Source organism: Physeter macrocephalus, chromosome 2 (genome assembly GCF_002837175.3).
Source record: "Physeter macrocephalus isolate SW-GA chromosome 2, ASM283717v5, whole genome shotgun sequence".
NCBI lineage: Eukaryota > Metazoa > Chordata > Mammalia > Artiodactyla > Physeteridae > Physeter > Physeter macrocephalus.
In genome coordinates, this window is record NC_041215.1 from 106,759,281 (window position 1) to 106,781,546 (window position 22,266).

General features: G+C 35.0%; 1 protein-coding gene across 3 annotated transcripts in view; it reads left to right on the top strand.

Annotated features, from left to right (window-relative positions):
- The window catches only part of NBEAL1 (neurobeachin like 1), a 181,364-nt gene that overhangs the window by 83,892 nt on the left and 75,206 nt on the right, over window positions 1–22,266 (top strand). For all 3 annotated transcript variants that reach the window (XM_055089508.1, XM_024124568.3, XM_024124569.3), the window contains 14 exons: window positions 2,997–3,165; window positions 3,622–3,755; window positions 4,227–4,386; window positions 4,493–4,595; window positions 5,378–5,534; window positions 7,026–7,184; window positions 8,623–8,782; window positions 11,920–12,008; window positions 14,108–14,683; window positions 15,021–15,196; window positions 16,034–16,187; window positions 16,489–16,617; window positions 21,422–21,727; window positions 21,822–21,971. In XM_055089508.1, the coding sequence (XP_054945483.1) occupies window positions 2,997–3,165; window positions 3,622–3,755; window positions 4,227–4,386; window positions 4,493–4,595; window positions 5,378–5,534; window positions 7,026–7,184; window positions 8,623–8,782; window positions 11,920–12,008; window positions 14,108–14,683; window positions 15,021–15,196; window positions 16,034–16,187; window positions 16,489–16,617; window positions 21,422–21,727; window positions 21,822–21,971 (2,622 nt within the window). The remainder of the gene's footprint in view (window positions 1–2,996; window positions 3,166–3,621; window positions 3,756–4,226; window positions 4,387–4,492; window positions 4,596–5,377; window positions 5,535–7,025; window positions 7,185–8,622; window positions 8,783–11,919; window positions 12,009–14,107; window positions 14,684–15,020; window positions 15,197–16,033; window positions 16,188–16,488; window positions 16,618–21,421; window positions 21,728–21,821; window positions 21,972–22,266) is intronic.

Below are 22,266 nucleotides of genomic sequence, written 5' to 3' on the forward strand. Positions count from 1 at the left end.
CTTAGATCTTTCCTCTCTGAGGTTAAAGATGAGTAATTTTTCCTCTTCTTCATAATCCCGTCTAGCCATTATATCTTGTCTACCTTTTTCATGTGCCTCATATTTATGTCTTAGCTGGATGTAATGTCTTTGCTTCTATCTAAAGGCCTCTACTTATTTCCCAAGATGGAGTTAACTATTCTTGTCATGAGTACCTATAGCAGTTTCTATTATTTCACTTATCATGGTGAATAGTTAACTGTTTGCTTGCTTGATTCTCCAGTAGTCCTTAAGAACTTCAAAGGAGGGAACACTGCTTTTTCCCCCAGTGCCTGGCACAGGGATACATAATAGCATTGTCGACTGAGTGATTAAACTAGTAAAGATTATTTGGGCTAATGTGAAAGTCAGAGATATCCTATTTCTAAAATATAGGATTTCCTTAAAAGTTATATTAAATAGAAATTATAGCCTAAGTAAAATAAAAATAAATATAAAAGATAGTTTTACTGGAACTTGCTGATAAATCAGCAAAAAACCAAAAACGACAAAAAAACTTTTGTCTTCTAGTCATTTAATACCAAATATGCTTATTGTTTCAATGAACAGAAATCATTAGGATAATTCTTCTATGTAAAAATGAATCCATCAGTTTGTATTAATCTCATGTTATTCATGTGGTATAAAGCTTTTTTCTCTTTGACTTTGAGTTAAGAACACTTATTCTTACCTGTTAACATAGTAAGATTTATGACTTGTTTGCCAATTTGTAAGTTTTTTAAATTTGAATTTTATATTTATTTATTTTTATACAGCATGTTCTTATTAGTTATCTATTTTATACATATTAGTGTATATATGTCAATCCCAATCTCCCAATTCATCCCACCCACCCCCACACCCCCCCACCCGCTTTCTCCCCTTTGATTTCCATGCGTTTGTTCTCTACATCTGTGTCTCTATTTCTGCCTTGCAAACCAGTTCATCTGTACCATTTTTCTAGATTCCACATATATGCGTTAATATATGATATTTGTTTTTCTTTTTCTGACTTACTTCACTCTGTATGACAGTCTCTAGGTCCATCCACATCTCTACAAAAGACCCAATTTCGTTCCTTGTTATGGCTGAGTAATATTCCATTGTGTATATGTACCACATCTTCTTTATCCATTCGTCTGTCGATGGGGATTTAGGTTGCTTCCATGACCTGGCTATTGTAAAAGTGCTGCAATGAACATTGGGGTGCATGGGTCTTTTTGAATTATGGTTTTCTCTGGGTATATGCCTAGTAGTGGGATTGCTGGGTCATATGGTAATTTTATTTTTAGCTTTTTAAGGCACCTCCATACTGTTCTCCATAGTGTCTGTATCAATTTACATTCCCACCAACAGTGCAAGAGGGTTCCCTTTTCTCCACACCCTCTCCGGCATTTCTTGCTTATAGATTTTCTGATGATGCCCATTCTAACCAGTGTGAGATAATACCTCATTGCAGTTTTGATTTGTGTTTCTCTAATAATTAGTGATGTTGAGTAGCTTTTCATGTGCCTCCTGGCCATCTGTATGTCTTTGGAGAAATGTCTATTTAGGTCTTCTGCCCATTTTTTGATTGGGTTGTTTGTTTTTTTAATACTGAGCTGCATGATCTGTTTATGTATTTTGGAGATTAATCCTTAGTTGAGATAAGGACACTTATTCTTACCTGTTAACATAGTAAGATTTATGACGTGTTTGCCAATTCGTAAGTTAACTTTTGATGTCATGTATAAGATTGGTTTTATAAGGCTAGTTTTATGGATTACTTATATAAAGAAAGCTGATTATTTGTGTCATACATTATACTTGAAAATCAAAGCAGTCTTTGTTGCCTTGAGTATAGATATGTAGAAATCAAAAAGGAACAGAATTATCAAGAAAAAGACTATTGCTTTTTTATACTGCAGCAAAATCAAAGCCAAAAAAAGTTAAATGAAATGACAACTGGGAAAAAACCACTTCCCATCCAAAATTCTAGTTTACTTACTGTAAAAAGCCCTTAAATCAATATGAAAAACAGGCAAAGACTATGAAGAGGTTGTTTACGGACTTAAGGTATGTAAACACGGCAGTTCAGAACATTTTAGCAGTTAATAATAGCTAATCTTATATAGCACCCATTGTATGTCAGGCACTAAGCACCTTTCATGTATTAGCTTATCTCATCCTTGTAACAACTTTACAAAGTGGAAATTAATATTATCCTCATCTTACAGATGAAGAAACTGAGGCTGGGGAAATTAGTAACCTGTCTAAGATCTGAATATATTTTGTTAAGCTATCCAGAATAGTCAGTCACTTTGAACTTCAGTTGAAGCCACTCACTCCACCTTTTTTGTAAACTTAAAGTAGAGGAGTCAGTCATATTTGTACTGCAAATACATTCTTTTTTTTCATGATTTGTTCTCCTATTTGTTGTGACTAATTGCCTTGTGACAGTTGTTACCTCTTATAACACTAGTGTTACGTTATGAAGTCTACCATGGGGTCATGTTTAGATTGCCTATGTTGGGAATTCATAAACTTTGGAAAACAAAGGTGTATTAAAATGGTCTGGCCTTGGGCTTCCCTGGTGGCGCAGTGGTTGCGCGTCCGCCTGCCGATGCAGGGGAACCGGGTTCGCGGCCCGGTTTGGGAGGATCCCACATGCCGCGGAGCGGCTGGGCCCGTGAGCCATGGCCGCTGAGCCTGCGCGTCCGGAGCCTGTGCTCCGCAACGGGAGAGGCCACAACAGTGTGAGGCCCGCGTACCACAAAAAAAAAAAAAATGGTCTGGCCTTGTCTCTTGAGTATTGATTTCAGTGACCCTTGGGGCTGCTCTTTAAAGCATATGCCCGTACAAGGTTTCCTTTAGCTTAGGCCATCATATACCTTGCTTAAAGGTTTAGCAAATTGTAACCTCATACATGCTGTGTAGGTATTAAATGAGAAAATTGCCTGTGTTTTATAAGATTAAAAAATTGTAGTTTCCTCTTTCAGGACAGCATAAACTGCATAGGTGGAGTAAATGTACTCTTTCCTCTAATGGAACAAATCAGCCACTTTGGTGAAGGACAGATTCCTGAGGGATTGAATGAAAGCACAGTTCCTGAATTGATAACACCTGTAGAAGGAGATTGGGTGGTATTGAACTCCACAAAGGCATCAGGTATTAAGCTGAAATTAGCATGAACTAGTCATTGAGAAACTTGAGAATTAATTGAAAGATAGATTGAAATGTCTTGCTACCATGATGAAGAAACTTAACCATTTGTAGCTGAAGTAGTCCATCCCTAATTTTACTAATGGAGTTCAAAAAGTGCACAATACTTCAGCCAAAACACTTAAGATGTTGATTACACTCTTGACTATCCTTAGTTTGTACTGTTAGCAGAAATCGGACAACATCGTTAAATTTATGGTAGAGAAAATATTTACATGTTCATATAAGTATATAATATGCAGTCACTGATTTCTCTGATATTTATGTTCTGCAAGTGACCTTTGGATGCAAATTCCTGAACCAAATTCCTTGTTTGTTACAATATGCATATGATATAGAACATGTGATACAAAAGTGATTAGCATAATTATGATAATTAATGACATATTCACAATTCCACAGAGTCAAGACTAGAGAGGAATTTAATTGCAACATTTATCTTGATTGTGAAACACTTTATTCAAAGACATCCTATTAACCAGGACAATCTTATTCACTCCCATGGAGTTGCCATTCTTGGTGCCTTACTTCAGAAGGTGAGCTAGTCTAACGTTATGTGGATGTGACTGATGATTGTAATTACCAGTTAGTGTTGAGGTTTTTTTCTTTCCAATAAATAAATATATATATATATTATTAAATATATTTTTAAAATTATACTATTATAGCTTAAGTTATATTAGTGGATATAATTTATTTCACAAGCAGCTTTTTAAAACTTGAATCACCTTATATAAGAACTACTTATCTTACAAAACAGTGTATAATCTTTGATATAAGGACCTTGTGTGTTAACTTTGGTATTTGGGATATTTCATCATTTAAAGACACTATTTTAGGAATATGTTCTAGAGTTACATCAGAAAAAATAATGTTTAAATTGTTTATATTTTTCTAACCAAGATTTTTATATTTAGTAGATGTTCTGAATTAATCATTTCAAATTATAACTTAATGACAGTTATTTAAACTGAACTTTACAGAACCCTCTTCTATTTGGATTTCAGGTGCCAAGCACCTTGATGGATGTTAATGTATTGATGGCAATTCAATTACTCATTGAGCAAGTATCATTAGAGAAAAATATGCAACTCCTGCAACAAATGTATCAGTATTTACTCTTTGACTTCCGTATTTGGAACCGTGGAGATTTTCCCTTTCGAATTGGTGAGAGCAAGCTGTTGGATAAATTTTATAGTTGTTTTAGAAATGTATTACTACCTACGTGACTTTATTTTAGGTATATAATTTAAGAGTGAACTTTCTATTTTAGGTCACATACAGTATCTTTCCACCATCATCAAGGACAGCAGGAGAGTTTTCCGAAAGAAGTATGGTGTACAGTTTCTCCTAGATACACTTAGGATTTATTATGGGTATGATATCCTTACTGCTTCTCAGTTTGATATTGTTTCTGTTACTGGATTGGAACATCTAGATTGTTTATTTTCCAGCAATTCTAATACCTTTAACTTAAGAGAGGCAGGATATTGTGGAGGTTAAAATGATGAACAGTGGATCACATACACTGGGTTTTGTTTTGTTTTTTTTTGTGGTATGCGGGCCTCCCTCTGTTGCGGCCTCTCCCGTTGTGGAGCACAGGCTCCGGACGCGCAGGCTCAGTGGCCATGGCTCACGGGCCCAGCCGCTCCGCGGCATGTGGGATCCTCCCAGACCGGGGCGCGAACCCGGTTCCCCTGCATCGGCAGGCGGACGCGCAACCACTGCGCCACCAGGGAAGCCCCCATACACTAGGTTTGAATATTATGTTTCATTAATTGTCTAGCCATAGGCAACTTACTCAACTTTTCTGTGCTAAAGTTTTCTGCTTTGTGACAAGGAGATAATAAAACTGTATGACTTCCTATGGTTGTTTTGAGGATTAAATTAAATGAGTTAATAATGTGTAAAGCACTTAGAACTGTGTCTGCTACATAGTATTGCATAAATATAAGCTGTTTTAACAATTTATGTCTTTGTCATTGCAACTCCTAACTTCAAAAGGTTTTCCTTAAAAAGAAAAAGAAGCCAAAGATGCTATGAATTCTAATAATTACATGGAAACATCTTCTTTTAAACTATGAAATCTTTTATATATAAAAGTACAAAAATATAAAATTGAAAATTTCAATTCTTGCCCATTTACTTTCTCTTTCAGGAGTGATTGTAAATATAGTGAGTTGTCTCTAGATGATATTCGAACAATAAGGACTTCTTTGTATGGACTAATTAAATATTTTCTGTGCAAAGGCGGAACTCATGAAGAGATACAAAGTATTATGGGTTATGTATCTGCTATCAATGAAGAAGAACAGGTATTATGCTCTGGATAAATCTGTTATTATTTTTAATAATTCAGTTGCTATATCATCTTCTTTTAAACTTACATGTAATATAACATTTTAAGAGTAAAATGTTTATAGTGTCACATATAATATTATTAAGCAGTTAAAGAAGTAAATTTTATCTCCTAACTGAAAGTTTAATAAAATAAATGGCAGTGTAGTAAAATATTTATTTTCTAGCTAATAGAAAAATATTAGCTAGAAAACAGTATGTGGAAATACTTGTTCTGGCAATTCTGAAATCTGTTTTCGTAGGCCACATGATGTATATTTAACTATTACAGGCAGATTTCTAACATGAATTTTAATATAGGTTCATAAAAATTTTGCATAAAGAGTAAATTATAACTGTATTTCTATTTTTAAATACTTCTACATACACTATTCATTTTTACCTCAGAACTACCCTTTAAGACAGTGGTTCTCAATGTATGGACCCACTTACCTGGGAATTTTTTAGAAATGCAAATATATGGCCAAATCAAGCCCTCCAGGTGATTCTGATGTATGGTAGAATTTGACCACTGATACAAAATATACAGACCAGGAATTACTCTTCCCATGTGCACATTTGGAAATATATGTTCAGAGAGATTAGGTGACTTAAAAAGTTACACAGCTGATATACCTGGAAAAATAACCCAGGTGTATTTACTGCTCTTTCTGTGCTCTTTCGGTATACCACTCTCAACACCAAATCTGAGCATCCTTAATTTATGTTGACTCAAATATTTTGCCCTCTATCATGATATATGCATTGTGTACTCAGTGGTTATATGACTTCACAATTGGTTTTATATAGAAGAGTTAACTTAGGCTATTTTCTTATAAGGTTGAACTACTTCAAAAGCTTCTCATATTTAGAATAATGAATAATCATCTTATTTCATGATAGCTGTATTGTCACCTGCTATGATTCATTGCCAATGATATTTTCTTGGTCAATTTAGTCAAACAATTATTTATTGAATACTTTTATTATACATATACATAGAGTAATACTAGATATTGTAGGTATTTAATGATGAAAGAATTATCATTCTTATTTTTAGCCTAATGGAGGCAGGGATAGATAAGAAATGTTTATAAATAATTATGAAACAAAAAAGAGTATGATAATATCTATAAGAGAAATATGAAGTCCCATGAGGTTTTCACTGGAGAGTGTTACATGTTGAGGAGACTAGGAACGGCTTCATGGAAGAGATGGCTTTTCATATGGACCAAGCAGGATAGGAATGGTTCAGCGGGTGAATGTGAGTAGTGAGAGGATATACAAAATGAAATGGAATAAGCCAAAAGCCTAATGGAGGAAAGGCAAAGAGGGTTCAGAAGACATCAAATAATCCAGTTAAGCTAGAACATGAGAGTATAGAGGACTTAAATAACTATTTGTGGTTTATGACTTTATTTATGCTTCCATATATGAGTGTGGTTGTTTGTGTTGCTTAATTTTAAAAGCTTTTTGGAATTTTGGACATACTCTTCAGTCTCCTACGTACCAGCCCAACTAGAGGTCAACTTTTCTTACTGCTGTTTGAACCAGGAAATGCTGACATACTTTATGCCTTGCTCTTAAATCAGAAATACTCTGACAGACTAAGAGAAATCATTTTTAAGGTACAAACATGTCTTAAGAGTCTTTATATTTGGGGACATTTGTGGGTGTATGCATTTACATGGAACATATCCATTCTATGAATGTAAATTCTTTTTTTCATGTCTACTTCCATCTAATTTTAAATTGTTCAGTTTGTTTTGATGTATATTTATCATGTTTTTGTTGTTTATGTATTTTTAAACTAATTATATTGTAATCTTATCAATAATTTCAGTGGAAAATCTACTCTGCCATACCAGCGTAGAACCTCTTATCCCCCTTTTGACTTACAGTGGGTCTATGTGGCAGATCATACAAAGCTTATTTAGCATCCACTGTTTATCAGGCACTAAACCCTTTTTATATATTAGTTTACGTAGTTCTTGCAGCAACTTTATGAAGTGGATATTATTATTATCCTCATTTTACAGATGAAGAAACTGAGGCAGAGAAATTAATAACTTGTTAAAGGATGCAGGACATATTTTATTAAGCTCTCCAAAATATCCCAAACTTTGAACTTTGGCAGAAGCAGCCCACTCCACCTTTTTGGTTAACTAAAATTAAAGAAGGCAGTCATATTTCTACTGCAAATACATTTTTTTTCATGATTTATTCTCCTATTATGCCAAATTGCCTGTGACATTTGTTTCCCCTTACATCATTAGTATGACATTATAAAGTCTACTTGTGGGGTCATGTTTGGATTGCCTATGTTTGGAATTCCTAAACTTTGGAAACAAAAGTGAATTAAAAGTGGTCCTACATAGTCTCTCTTGAATATTGGTTATGGTGACCCCTGAGGCTACTCTTTAAAGCATCTGCCCACACAGGGTTCCTCTATGGAGATTTAATGTTGTTTCTTCAAAAATGGCCTTGCAGGGGTTGTTCATGATATTATTTTGCCAAGATTACCCTTTCCTTATAGGCTTTCAGTATCTCACTTTGTAAAAGATTGATCTAACTCCAAGAGGTATAGGGTTACTAAATAATTCTTCCATTTTAGCATGTGGATGGGTTGCTTCACAAAGTATTTCCTCGTTGTTGAAAATTATTTTGACAACTGTCACATAAATAGATTACTAGATTGATCTAGAAATATCTTTGTTTTCTTTGTTCCTCTTGCAAGCTACAGGATTTGTTTCCATCTACACTGTAGCCATTAAAAGAAAATTTTAAATTATTCCTTTCATCTACCAAGAAATTTATATAAACTAGGGTTTTAAACATACTAATTATTCAAATGCAGTTACATTTCAGTCCAGTTCATTTTTAAATTTATTTTTTAATGATAGCAAGATAATGGAGTGTTCTTCCCTATTTAGTGCTATTTTTTTTAATACTTGAGGAATAAAATGATGCTCTAGAAACATTGTACACTAATATTTATTCGATATTAACCTAAGTGACAATTGTTCTTAGTTCTCTATATTGAGAATATATTACTGTTGTGACCAGGTTATGGAACAGATGTTGAAATGCACGAACGTTTATGAACGAAGTAAACAACGTATTCGACTTAGAGAAGTTGGCTACTCAGGATTAGGGCTCCTTCTTAATGAAGCACCTGTTAATACTTCTCTCATTAAAAGTCTCACCAATCAAATTATAAATACAGGTATGACTAAGGCTAAAATATTGATACATTTAAGAAATGTTCTTCATAGTCATGTAATTCTATTTGATGGCTCTGAATTTTTTTTTCTTCTGAAATTTTTTCTTCTTTTCCCCTCTTTCCTCAGGTTGCTTTTAAAATTACCTATTACTTGATTCAGCAGGGCTTTTCTTAGGTACTGTTTCAAATGTACCTTTGTTGTTTTTGTCTCCCCGGAGCATATCATAGTACCTTACTTGGTAGGCCTTCAGTAAATGTTTATTGACTGAATGATTAGTAAATAATTGAGTCTGTGTAAAAAGAAAAGGACACTAGAGAAAATATGTACAAGATATTCTTCTTCCTTTCAGAGCTTAAATTCTTAAAGGGAAAATGAAAACTAATTTCAGATATATTTTTTTGTTTCTAATTTTGCTTTTATGAACCTTTTTTTAAGTACTTCCTACAAACTACAGAATTTTTGTCAGACGCTAGGGGTTCAGAAAGGTATAAGATAAGGTTCTTTGTCTTGAGTGGTTTATCATCTCATTGAGAAGACAATGTACATAAAAAGATAAATACAAGTATAAGATCCAAGCAGTATCGACAGTATGTTCAGGCAATCAAAATAAAAGAACAGCTTTTTAGGGTTTAGTCAGGAAGATGTTAAACATTCTAAATCTATTGTCTTTGTAAAATTTGAACATATCTACAATTCCTATTTAAAATGAAACAATTATTTCTGCATTTATATGACTATTACATACAGTTCTTTCTTTGAGAAAGAAGAAAGCTGGAGGCATCACACTTTCGGATTTCAAACTTTACTACAAAGTTATAGTAATCAAAACAGTATGCTGCAGTATGCATAAAAATAGACACATAAACAAGTGGAACAGAATCAAGAGCCTAGAAATAAAACTATGTGTGTACAGTCAACCAGTATTTGACAAGGAATCCAAGAATACTTAATGGGGAAAGATAGTCTCTTCAATAAATGTGATTGGTAAAACTGGATATGCACTGGCAAAAGAATGAGAATGGACTCCTGTCTTACACCACCCACAAAAATTAACTCAAATGGATTAAAGACTTAAATGTAAGAACTGAGCTGTAAAAATACTACAGGAAAACATACGGGAAAAACTCTGACCTTGGTCTTGGCAATGATTTTTTGTGTGTGACACCAAAAGCACAAGCAACAAAAATTAAAATAAACAATGGGACTAAATCAAACTAAAAAGCTTCTGGGGACTTACCTGGTGCAGTGGTTAAGAATCCACCTGCCAGTGCAGGGGACACGGGTTCGAACCCTGGTCCGGGAAGATCCCACATGTTGTGGAGCAACTAAGCCCGTGTGCTACAACTACTGAGCCTGCACTGTAGAGCCCATGAGCCACAACTACTGAGCCCGCGTGCCACAACTACTGAAGCTCACATGCCTAGAGCCCATGCTCCACAACAGGAGAAGCCACCACAATGAGAAGCCCACTTGCTTCAACTAGAGATAGCCCGCACACAGCAACGAAGACCCAACGCAGCCAAAAATAAATAAATAAATAAATAAAATTTTTTTTTTTTTTTTAAAGCTTCTGCATAGCCAAAGAAACCATCAACAAAATGAAAGGGCAGCCTATGGAATGGGAGAAAATGTTTGCAAGTCAAATCTGATAAGGGGTTAATATCCAAAATATATAAGGAATTCATATAACTCAATAGCAAAAAATCCAATTAAAATATGAGCAAAGGACCTAAATAGACATTTTTTCAAAGAAGATATGCAAATGGTCAACAAATACATGACAAAGGTGCTCATCATCCTTAATTATCAGGGAAATGAAAATCAAAATCACAATGAGATATCACCTCCCTCCTGTTAGTTTGGCTGTTATCAAAGAGACGAGATAATAAGTGCTAGTGGTGAGGGTGTGGAGAAAAGGGAACCTTTGTGTGCTGTTGGTGGGAATGTAAGTGGTGCAGCCACTATGGAGAACAGTGTGGAGGTTCATAAAAAATAAAAAATAGGGCTTCCTTGGTGGTGCAGTGGTTGAGAATCTGCCTGCTAATGCAGGAGACACGGGTTCGAGCCCTAGTCTGGGAGGATCCCACATGCCGCGGAGCAGCTAGGCCCGTGAGTCACAACTACTGAGCCTGCGCGTCTGGAGCCTGTGCTCCGCAACAAGAAAGGCCCCGATAGTGAGAGGCCCGCGCACCGCGATGAAGAGTGGCCCCCGCTTGCCACAACTAGAGAAAGCCCTCGCACAGAAACGAAGACCCAACACAGCAAAAATAAATAAATTAATTAATAAACTCCTACCCCCAACATCTTCTTTAAAAAAAAAAATTAAAAATAGAACTACCATATGATTCAGCAATTCCTCTTCCAGGTATATATCTAAAGGAAATGAAATCATATCTCAAAGAGGTATGATCTGCAACCCCATGTTTATTGTACCATCATTCACAATAGTCAAGGCATGGAAACAGCCTAAGTGTCCATCAGTGGATGAATGAATAATAAAGATGCGGTATATATATATAATGGAATATTAGCCATAAAAAAGAAGGAAATCCTGCCATTTGCAATAACATGGAAGAGCCTAGAGGGCATTCTGCCAAGTGAAACAAGTCAGGCAGAGAAGGAAAATACTGTGTGATCTCACTTACATGTGAAAAAAAAAAATTGAGACAGAGTAGGTTGGTAGTTGCCAGAGTTGGGGCAGTGGGGGAAACAGGTGAAGGTACAAGGGGTACAAACTTCCAGTTATAAGTAAGTTCTGGGGATATAAGGTATAACGTGGTGACTGTAGTTAACAATACTGTATTGCATATTTGAAAGTTGCTAAGAGAACATATCTTAAGTGTCCTCACCACAAAAAGAAATATAGTAACTATGTGAGATAATGGGTGTGTTAACTGACCTTATTGTGTAATCATTTTGTAATACATACATATATCAGATCATCATGTTTTACACCTTAAACAGTGTTTTATGTCAATTATATCTTTATAAAGTTGGGGGAAAAAATAAAGGGCATCTGTTGTTGACAGCAGGAAAAAAATAAAAATGAAATGACTGTCGGTCTTTATATATAACTATTACCACAGTTCTTTCTCTGGTTTTCTCTAGTATTTAATTTTAACTTTTTTTCCCATCATAGATCCTGCTGTTAATTTCAAAGATCTGTTATCTGTGGTATATATATCTCACAGAGCACGTATAAATGTCAGGGTGGTCATCTGCAGAAAGGTTAGTAAACTTTAAAGATGTACTTTAAAAATTCCAGTATCGTTGTATTGTGAAGAACTTTTAGATTGAGTATTTTTCACCAGATATAAGTTTAATATCTTTTACATGACATAATTTTATAGTTTCCTTTTTTGAGGTGAATTAACTTTATATAATCATAAGAAATAGCCATACATGAGCTCTTGGAAATAATGCCCTTTCCAGAGTCAAAAATGTATTACCAGAGAATATTTTCTTTATTCAGAACCTTTTGTTGTGACCATTTTTAATTCAAACACCATATTTTAGAGTTTTGGAATCTCTTAACCTTTGTGGAAAGGATTTTCTGTAGTTTGTTTATGAGTATATTCCAGCAATGATTTACCTTCAGTCCACTCATTTAACCTCTAAGTCGATGAATTGTTACCCCGTGCGCTTCTTCCTGATTATATCCTTCTCTCTCCTCTACTGGCAACCACTGACCAGTCTAGTATTTAATTTGCTTCCTTGTTTTTCTTTTTAATTTTACTCCCTAATTATGTCACAGTACCTTTCCATCAGTAAATCTGGATGTATCTTTCTCTTTAACAGCTATGTAGTTTTTTATTCTATGGCTATTCTATAAAAGTATTATCTGGTTCCCAGCTGATGGACATTTAGATTGTTTCCTGTTTTACCATATTAACAAACTTCTGTTAGGAACATTTTTTTACATCTGTCTCTACCTATCCATGGTAATACATATGTAGGACATAATTCATGAAATGTAATTTTTCTGTCAGAGTATTGACATTTTACATTTTAATGGATTTTGCCATGTTTTCCTTGAAGCAGATCATGTAAATGGATCCTTTTCCTTTCTGTGTGCAATTAGAAACCTCTTTCAGTACAGCCCAGTTTTTATTCATTATGTGTTTATAAAACAGCTGTAAAATAAGCCTGAAAATTTTAAAGTCATGAAATCATGAAAAGTTTCTTTGCCAACCAAAGGTTAATATGTTCAACTTAGTTAATGTGTTTAAAATTGCTATTGTGCACTGCTACAGTAATGGTAGCTCACTGATTGATGACATTAAGTGAGGAAGGAAACTTAACGTGTCATCATGACTCACTGCAACTCACTGCTTTCTATATCAGCATCAGTGTACATAAGAACCATTAATTTTGAAGTCTGCACCAACATAACTCATTTCCTGCTATGAAATTTGTCAGAGTTAGAAATTCTAATAAAAGAGATACTATAAACACTGGGAGCCAAAGTTCTTTTCATCTACTTAGAAGTTTATTGGCTTTGTGATTAAAATGTCTTAAAGATCTTAACAGCATTTCTGATAGTGTTTGAGAACTTGTTTTTATCCCAAAAATGTGAAGTCAGTTGGGATACTAGAGATCATACACATTGCCATGTAAATGTCTACTCTTTAATTTCAGTTTCTTATTCCAGCTAAATATCAGCATCCATCTCATTGGAAATAGTTTTCTGGAATTAAAGTTCAGTTTTTGTTTTGTTTGTACCATGTAGAGTTAATGAAAAAAAAATGTTTTTGCAAAAGCAGCCATTAACTTTGCCTGGGGAAAAAATGAGGTGGGAAAACATTCTTGGTGTACGTAGGTTCTGTCAAAGTTTCTTATGTGTTCTAGTTTACTCCCTAACCATAGTGCCAGAACTGTGCCTGGCACATAGTAGATGTTCAGTATTTACTAAACAAATGTACTAGGCTCATGGAAAGTACTTAGTTGAGAGGATATAACTTTATTACATTTTATATATACCTTAATTCTATCTATATTTTTTTTCTCCAACCAAATTAAATTAATAACGTGAGTGTGTTGATATGTGGAGGATTATTTTATGTTTTTTTCCTTTTTTATCTTTCAGCAAATATTTGAGTACATCCCAACTCTAGATATACAATGGGTAATATGCAGATTAGTTAATAACACAATGTCTGCCCTCCAAATAGTTTCTAATCTAGTTAAGAATATAATCGTTTGAAAGTATATATCCTTCCAAAGTTTCTTATTAAATTACTTTGTCATTAAAATAGCTGAAAAGAAACTTTTTGATGTAAAGTATTGTATACTTTTTGACGAATTTTGCATTCTTAATCTCTTCACAGATTTTACATATTTTACAGTCCCAGCCAGATGCAGCACATCAAATATCTCAACAAGTGGGTTGGCAAGACACTTTAGTTAGGCTTTTTTTAAAAGCAAATTTTGAAAATGGAAATACTCTTCATAAGCACAGTAGGGCTGTTGTAATGAAAGACAATGATAAAAATATATCAGCTGAAGATATGAAGAGGAACTCTGATGAAAAGACAGATGAGGAAAAAATCAGCTCTTTTTCCTCAGCTCATGTGTCTTCAGATCAGTGGAGTTTGGAGGATAGACACTCCCTAGACTCGAACACACCATTATTTCAAGAAGATAGCTTGATGGGAGAATTATCTTTCAAATCAGAGAATCGAGGCGAATTCTGGCATAATAACCCTTCACATTTGAGTTTAGATCTCAGTGGAATTGATTCATGTGAACTGAGTGATAGTGGAAGTCAAATGCCAGACAGCTTGCCTAGCACGCCATCCCCGATAGAGTCCACTAAGTCATTTTCTGTGCAGTCTGACAAAGAAAGCAGCATCACAAATGATGCGGGCTTTAGTGATGACTTCTCTTTACTTGAAAACCAAGAGGTAAGATTCCTTATTTGTCCAAATGTGGTTTTATTTTTTTTATGTCTGACCTCAGAAATGTGTGATTGTTAACAATTTCATGTATTATTCATGTTCCAAGTCTCATGATCTAAGGTATTAGAAGCCTAGAAGTCACCAAATTGTGAGTGTCTTGAGAGCAAAGCCAGTGTCTTATTCATCTTTACATCTCTAGGGCCTTCGTAGTAAAGTTCCAGGTTCATGCAGCCACCTTAAAAATATGTTGAATGATTATAATTCATGTACCTGATGGTTCTCATGATGTGCTTTTAACACCCCCTCCCTCTAATAATTTCATATTACTTTCTCTTTTTTATAGAGATGTGAGGAAGAGCTTATTCAATTACTGACAAATATTTTGAACTGTGTAATGTGTAAGGGACTAGAAAAGTCTGATGACGATACTTGGATTGAACGGGGACAAGTGTTTTCGGCACTAACTAAACCAGGAATATCCAGTGAGCTACTTCGACCATCAGATGAAATAAAACTAATGTAAGCATTCAGTTGGTGATATGCCCTCTCCTTTTGGAGTGGGCAGGAGTCCAAAATAATATTTGTTATTGAACCTTTATTCAGTATTCAGTGGATGTAGAGAGAGAGAAAAGGAGAAGCTTTGTGCTCAGCCCTTCTGTCTGTTGCCATTCTAGAGGGATCTAGAGAGAAATCCAAAACTAACTCCAATGTGAGGAGATTTAATTCTTACATTAATTTGGATTCTAAGTGATCATATATTCCTTGTTTAAGTTGTTTTCTGCAGTATCTAAGCACTTGGTACATGTGTTCTACAGTCTTGTCCAAATTTGAGTGCTTCCATGCTAAAGGAAGGTAGTAGTGTTTTCATGAAAATTACTTCTCTAAAGCTTTGAGTTCCCTGCATATGATAGAACACTGTACCAACAGCACACTAGAACAGAATTACTTTTTTGTTTTTCCATAGGGCTAGACTCTCTGTAAGGTATAAGGCTTTCTTCCCTAACATTTCCAATTTCAGTTTTAAAGAAACTTTTAAGTATCTCATGGAGGCTGGAATGTGAATTATTTTCATAGCTTTTTTAAGGTCAAGTCAAACAGGTAACTTTTACTTTGCCTTTTAATATTAGGTATATTAAAGATAAGTACTCCAAAGATTAAAAAGTTGCTTCATTATTACTAAATTCCATCCACAGTGTCTTATACCTGCCAGTGATACTGTATCTCTGGAGATACATTCTTATTAATAAATAACGAGGTTTGTTGTTGCTGGGGTTTTTTTTTTTTTTTTTTTTTTTTGGTGACCTGTTATTTTTATAAATATAAAATGGTTTTAAGAGGACTTTGTTTTATACTTAGTTTGCTACAGAAGATGTTAGAATGGGCAGTCACAGAAAACAGAGAAGCAAAATTTAATCCAGTAACTGCTGAAAATGCTTTCCGACTCATGCTGATCGTACAGGACTTTCTGCAGTCAGAGGGACTAGTTAATTCAAACATGTGGACTGAGAAGGTGCAGTAACATCTCTTTGAAATTATTTTTTTGGTAGTGAAGGACTTTATTCAAAGAAAGAAATTTTGTATCCCCTCTTTTCAGAGCATTAATATTTAATCAGATGCGATAAACATGGATAAGATGTGATAGTCGCAGATTTTGTTAAGTAACTCTTACTAGGATAATTCTTTTGGTTTTTACCAACTGAACATTGAATTTGTTTTGAAATATTTATGATTTGTATTACTGTTGGGAAAACTCATCATCAGTAGATTTAAAAATGGAATGTTTTTATTTCTCAATTTTTCCTTTGTGTTAGCTTTTAGAGGATATGATGCTGCTCTTCGACAGTCTGTCAGTTTGGTATTCTGAAAGTCCAGTATGGGTGAAACTCTCTCAGATTCAAATCCAGATGCTTCTAGGCTTCATTGGAAGGGGTAATTTGCAGGTTTGTCAATTCTTTTATGTTATTTTATATACTCACATGCAACATAGGAATTTGTGCAGTAACTGAATGGCGATTATGTTTTCAGCGTTTTAATTTTTTAATTAGTTTCAAAAATATCATGATTTAACTCTAGTTTCAATTTTGTGAGATGAGAAAGAAGCTTGAGAGGCAGCTAATCGATTCTTTTTTCCTGATGTTTATGATTCAGTATAATTTAAGGTTTCCTTTTAGAGGATTTATATATAGCTTATATTAGAGGGCATTACTCACATCATCTACATTTAGTGTAGCTAAGAGCTATACAGCCTGCATAGACTTTTATACATGTGAAGTTTAGGGCTTGCATTTTTAGGAAAATTATTTTTTAAACTGTTCTGTCAAAATCTTTTTCTGTACTTAATAATCCACTAATTCAGTTTTACATTTATCTCATTTTTCTTCATTTATTAAACTCTTACTGAATACCTATCAAGTGTTAGCATTGTGCTAGGTTTCTATTATAAAGATAAATAAAAGATGGACCCACATAATATTTATTATTTTCAAAAATTTTAAAGGTTGGGAAAGTTCCATGCAGATTTTAGTCTGTCATCTTTCTATTTACATTGGATGCTTGTGATTACCTGCATTGGATTAGTCATGACATGTATCGCATGGTTATTTACCTGGCCCTTTTTATTTTCTTTTGATAATCGTTTCTAATATAAACTTGCTAGAATATTGATAAGAACATGAGGAGGTTAAAGTACCATAAGGTTGCCCTATTTTAAAAAGACCATATTTTTCTATAGATATTCTTTTCCAGTCATTAAAGAAAACATACTCATTGTGGAAAGTACACAAAAAACATAAAGAGAAAAAATAGATAAAACATCCTTCATCCCATAGCCTAAGAGAAAATAACTGTCAATATTTTAATGTTTTTTTCTCTGTATATATTTTTCAGATGATTAAAACCATCAAATATTTTGATAATTTTGTGTTCTTTTTTATTTTTCTTACAATTATATTAAACTCATTTCCCCACGTTACTAACTTTTTAAGGACAGTGGTTTTTTCCCTAATCATTAAGGTAACACATGGTCATTGTAAAAAACATGGAAAAAGCAGAAAAGCTAAACAAAAAATAAACATTCTGATATATGGATGATGAAAATTTGAATTGTACAGCTTTTAAATACAGTTTGAAAATTATATGAACAAAGAACTTAAAAAAAGTTATTATATGCTTTGTCTAGTAATTCTACTCTAAAACTATATCCTGAGGTAATAATCTAAAATACCAAACAGTGTTTGTACACATAGATGTTCATTGTAGTTTTCTTTTTTTCTCCATCTAGAAATAGAACAAAGATAACTTTTTTGGCTTTTTTATTAATATGAGTCTGGTGGCTGTTAAAGCCCTTGCGGCCAGCATACCAGGTAGTTCTTTTTTTAGATATTAGAACTCTGTTTTTTTCCACTCATGATCACCCTCAGTGTTTTTCTCCTTGGTGAGATTTCCAAGGAGAAGTAAAATGTCTGTTTTAATTTGCTCACGATTAAATATCCAGTGCCTGTACCACAGTAGGACTCTATAAATACTTATGAAATAAATAAAGCGTGCAGCACCTACAGATAAGACTGATCCTATCAACCAGTAGTTAGTGAACTATAACACTTCTCACTAGCTACTTGTTTAGTTTCACTCTCGCAGGAATAAAAGGATATTTCCCTGAGGTTGTGTATGTTAAAGGCTGGGGAAGGAACCCCTTCCCTTATAGGGGTTTAAATAGAGTTGTCTGCAAAAAGAATCTGGCTAGCAAATTTGTTTTGTTTGGCCCATACATTATTATTTAATTGCCAGCATTTAAGTATTAGGAGATTTCACATAAATGCCAGGATTTCCCAGCTTGTCTTTAAAGCAGGACTGAGTAGTTGTTGATTTATTTAGATGCAGTATATGGTCACCGTGTTGTCTGGGTTTCTGCTCCTTCAGTTGTCTTAGCTCAGCCAGTGATTCTCTTCACTAGCTACACATGAAATCACCTAGAGGAGCTTTATAAAAATGCCTTTGTGTGGGGCATCACTCAGTAATTAAACAGGGGAACTAGGGCCCTGGTATTTTTTGTCATTTCTCAGGTGACCGTAATGTAGTACTCTTTATAATGTGAGGGCAGGGCGATCATATCTATGTGTGGGGGGGGTTGTGTGTGTGTATCCAAAGTTAAGTCAGTGGTAAGTAAATCATTGTATTCACTGAAAGTGTCTTTATACTTTTAAATAAACATATAAACATCGTTATTTAATACTGTGATACTAAGTTAAAAGCAAAGCACTGAATATTCAACCTTTCATGTGAATGGTATTTTTAAAAACATACAGCAAAAAAGCCCAGAATATTAACATTGGTATTTCCTGGATAATGAGATTTTATGACCTTTTGTCTCACATTTGTTGGCCTCTATTGGGTCTAAGCTGCTTTAGTGAGATTCAAAGACTAAAGTGAGGCTTCCCTGGTGGCGCAGTGGTTGAGATTCCGCCTGCCGATGCAGGGCACACGGATTCGTGCCCCAGTCCGGGAAGATCCCACATGCTGCGGAGCGGCTAGGCCCGTGAGCCATGGCCGCTGAGCCTGCGCATCCGGAGCCTGTGCTCCACAACGCGAGAAGCCACAACAGTGAGAGGCCCGCGTACCGCAAAAAAAAAACCACAAAAGTCAAAGACTAAAGTGAAGGGATTTGGGGAAAACCTGAGAAGCATAGAGAAGCTTCACTAGTAGACGCTTAAGTTAAAAGTAGAAAAATTAAAGTTTTGAGCCATCTTAGAGGTTGTTTCCTCCAATGCTGTTTGCTTCTTTAAGTCTTGCATGGAAAGACTGCCTGGGATCCCTTATTGTTGCCTTGGCCTGCAAAGACATGTGCATAAAGCTCAGATCAGCTTTTGGTACACATATGTTCTTTTTTTTTTTTTTTAACATCTTTATTGGAGTATAATTGCTTTACAGTGGTGTGTTAGTTTCTGCTTTATAACATAATGAATCAGCTATACATTTACATATATCCCCATATCTCCTCCCTCTTGTGTCTCCCTCCCACCCTCCCTATCCGACCCTTCTAGGTGGTCACAAAGCACCGAGCTGATCTCCCTGTGCTATGCGGCTGCTTCTCATTAGCTATCTATTTTACATTTAGTAGTATATATAAGTGCATGCCACTCTCTCATTTCATCCCAGCTTACCCTTCCCCCTCCCCTTGTCCTCAAGTCCATTCTCTACGTTTGCATCTTTATTCCTGTCCTGCCCCTAGGTTCTTCATTACCATTTTTGTTTTAGATTCCGTATATAAGCGCACATATATTCTTGAAGTGATGTCAGTTTTGAATAATTCCTTTCTTTCTCTTGCTTTTCTTTATTTTGAAAGTAATATGATCCAAAATTGGGTTATAGGGTTAAGGGAGAAGGAGACACTTTATATCATTTGTTCTGTTTTGGTTTTAAGACTTCCATCTTTCTCTAGTCTAGATGAAAGGAGGCCCCTTCGTGACCAATTTACCTTTCTAGGATGGAGTTTAAGGCCAGAGCTTAAGAGTAATATAGCATATTCCTTTGACTGGGTTTGTGCCCTAGATATGTATTTTCCTTGGGAACTTTACTCAGTTGCCTGTTCACTGTGCTTTATCTATAAGAATGCTTTTGATTCCAAATAACAGAAATATCAATGCAAGCTGACTTAGTTAAGAAGATGCATATAGTTGAAAATTCCATAGCTAAGATGAGTTTAAGGCATGATTCAGTCAAGGCTCTAGTTCCATTTGTTTGCTGTTCTCACAGCATTGCTCTCCATCATGTCAGCTTGTCTTAAGCTGGCTGCCCTTATTGTCACAAAATCACTGCCAGCAGCAATTAAGGCTGCATGCTTCCTTGTTCATATCCAGAGAAAGAGAGTGCTTCTTCCTAGAGTCATTGTTGGTAGACAGTTCTTCATGGATCTCTTGTGAATACAGACACTGGATGCCTTTGTGGTGACTGTCTTTTTGAGGATGCATGTATAGTGAACAGCTTGGGAAGATAGAGATGATGTCTCCCTCCAGAGCAAAAGCAGGTTTGTTTACTGTCCAGTATAATAAAGATAATGTCTCCTTCCAAGGCAACGTTCAGGTACACTTACTACCCAATTTAAAAGACTTGTGTTCACTTTGCTTGGGGTTCCTCTCTTATAATGCAACCACTGGGTGTGCAGGCATCATCTAGTTCTGTTCATTTCTCACCATGGAATTACATTTGGGGGAACAGGGCAAATGCTGATATTCTGGCTATTGCTAATGCTGTAGATCTTCGTCTCTGATCCAGGAGTCTCATTCTTCTGCCAGCATCTATGAAACAGTGGTAGGCTAACTTGTCAGCTTGGAGATGAGGTATTGATAAAATCCAAGCCCTTTCAACGTTCTTTACAGTTATTGTATAAAAGTTGTGTCTTTGCATGATAAAGCTATCCCTGAATGAATCCATGTGACAAAGACAGTGACATGAGTTGACTGAAAGATGAGTTACCTGAACCAGTCACTGTGGCAAGGGGTTGGATATTCTGTTTGGTTTATATCTTTTAGAACTAGAGATGGAATCATCCCTGAATTCTTGCAAACTCTCTACTCTGAAGGAGTAGAGTGGATGTTGGGGTGATTAATTATCAACCTCTTAATTTTTCTGTATATTCCAAATTAAACATGGGTTACTATTATAATTTATTTTAAAAAGCAACTTCAAGAGGAGCCAAAGGACTTTGTTATCACTAAATATCTGCTTTATTTTACTATTTTACTCCAGGTTTGTGCAGTGGCATCAGCTAAGCTAAACACCCTTCTTCAGACCAAGGTGATTGAAAATCAGGATGAAGCATGTTACATTTTAGGGAAGCTGGAACATGTTCTAAGTCAATCAATCAAGGAACAGACTGAAATATACTCATTTCTGATTCCGCTTGTCCGTACCCTTGTTTCCAAAATTTATGAGCTTCTCTTCATGAACCTGCATCTGCCTTCTTTACCTTTTACCAATGGAAGCTCTTCATTTTTCGAAGATTTTCAAGAATATTGCAGTTCAAATGAATGGCAGGTTTACATTGAAAAATATGTAAGTTTTATCTTTGTTGAGTGGGGTTTTTCTACTAAATTATCATTTTTATAGAAGCATGCATTAAATTTTGCATATGTATATTTTTTATAAGATTGTACCTTATATGAAGCAGTATGAAACCCATGCATTTTATGATGGTCATGAGAGCATGGCACTTTATTGGAAGGATTGTTATGAAGCCTTAATGGTGAATATGCATAAACGAGACCGGGAAGGGGGAGAGAGCAAGCTCAAGTTTCAGGTAAAAATTATTAAATGTTTTTAATACCAGTTTTTTATGTTGATCTCAAGCATTTAATGTTCAAATGAGAGTAATAACAAGACTGAACTTTGAAAACTCACAGTATTTCTTTTATGTTTTTTATTTTATTTATTTATATTTTTAAACATCTTTATTAGAGTATAATTGCTTTACAGTGGTGTGTCAGTTTCTGCTTTATAACAAAGTGAATCAGTTATACATATACATGTGTTCCCATATCTCTTCCCTCTTGCGTCTCCCTCCCTCCCACCCCCCCATCCCACCCCTCTCATGG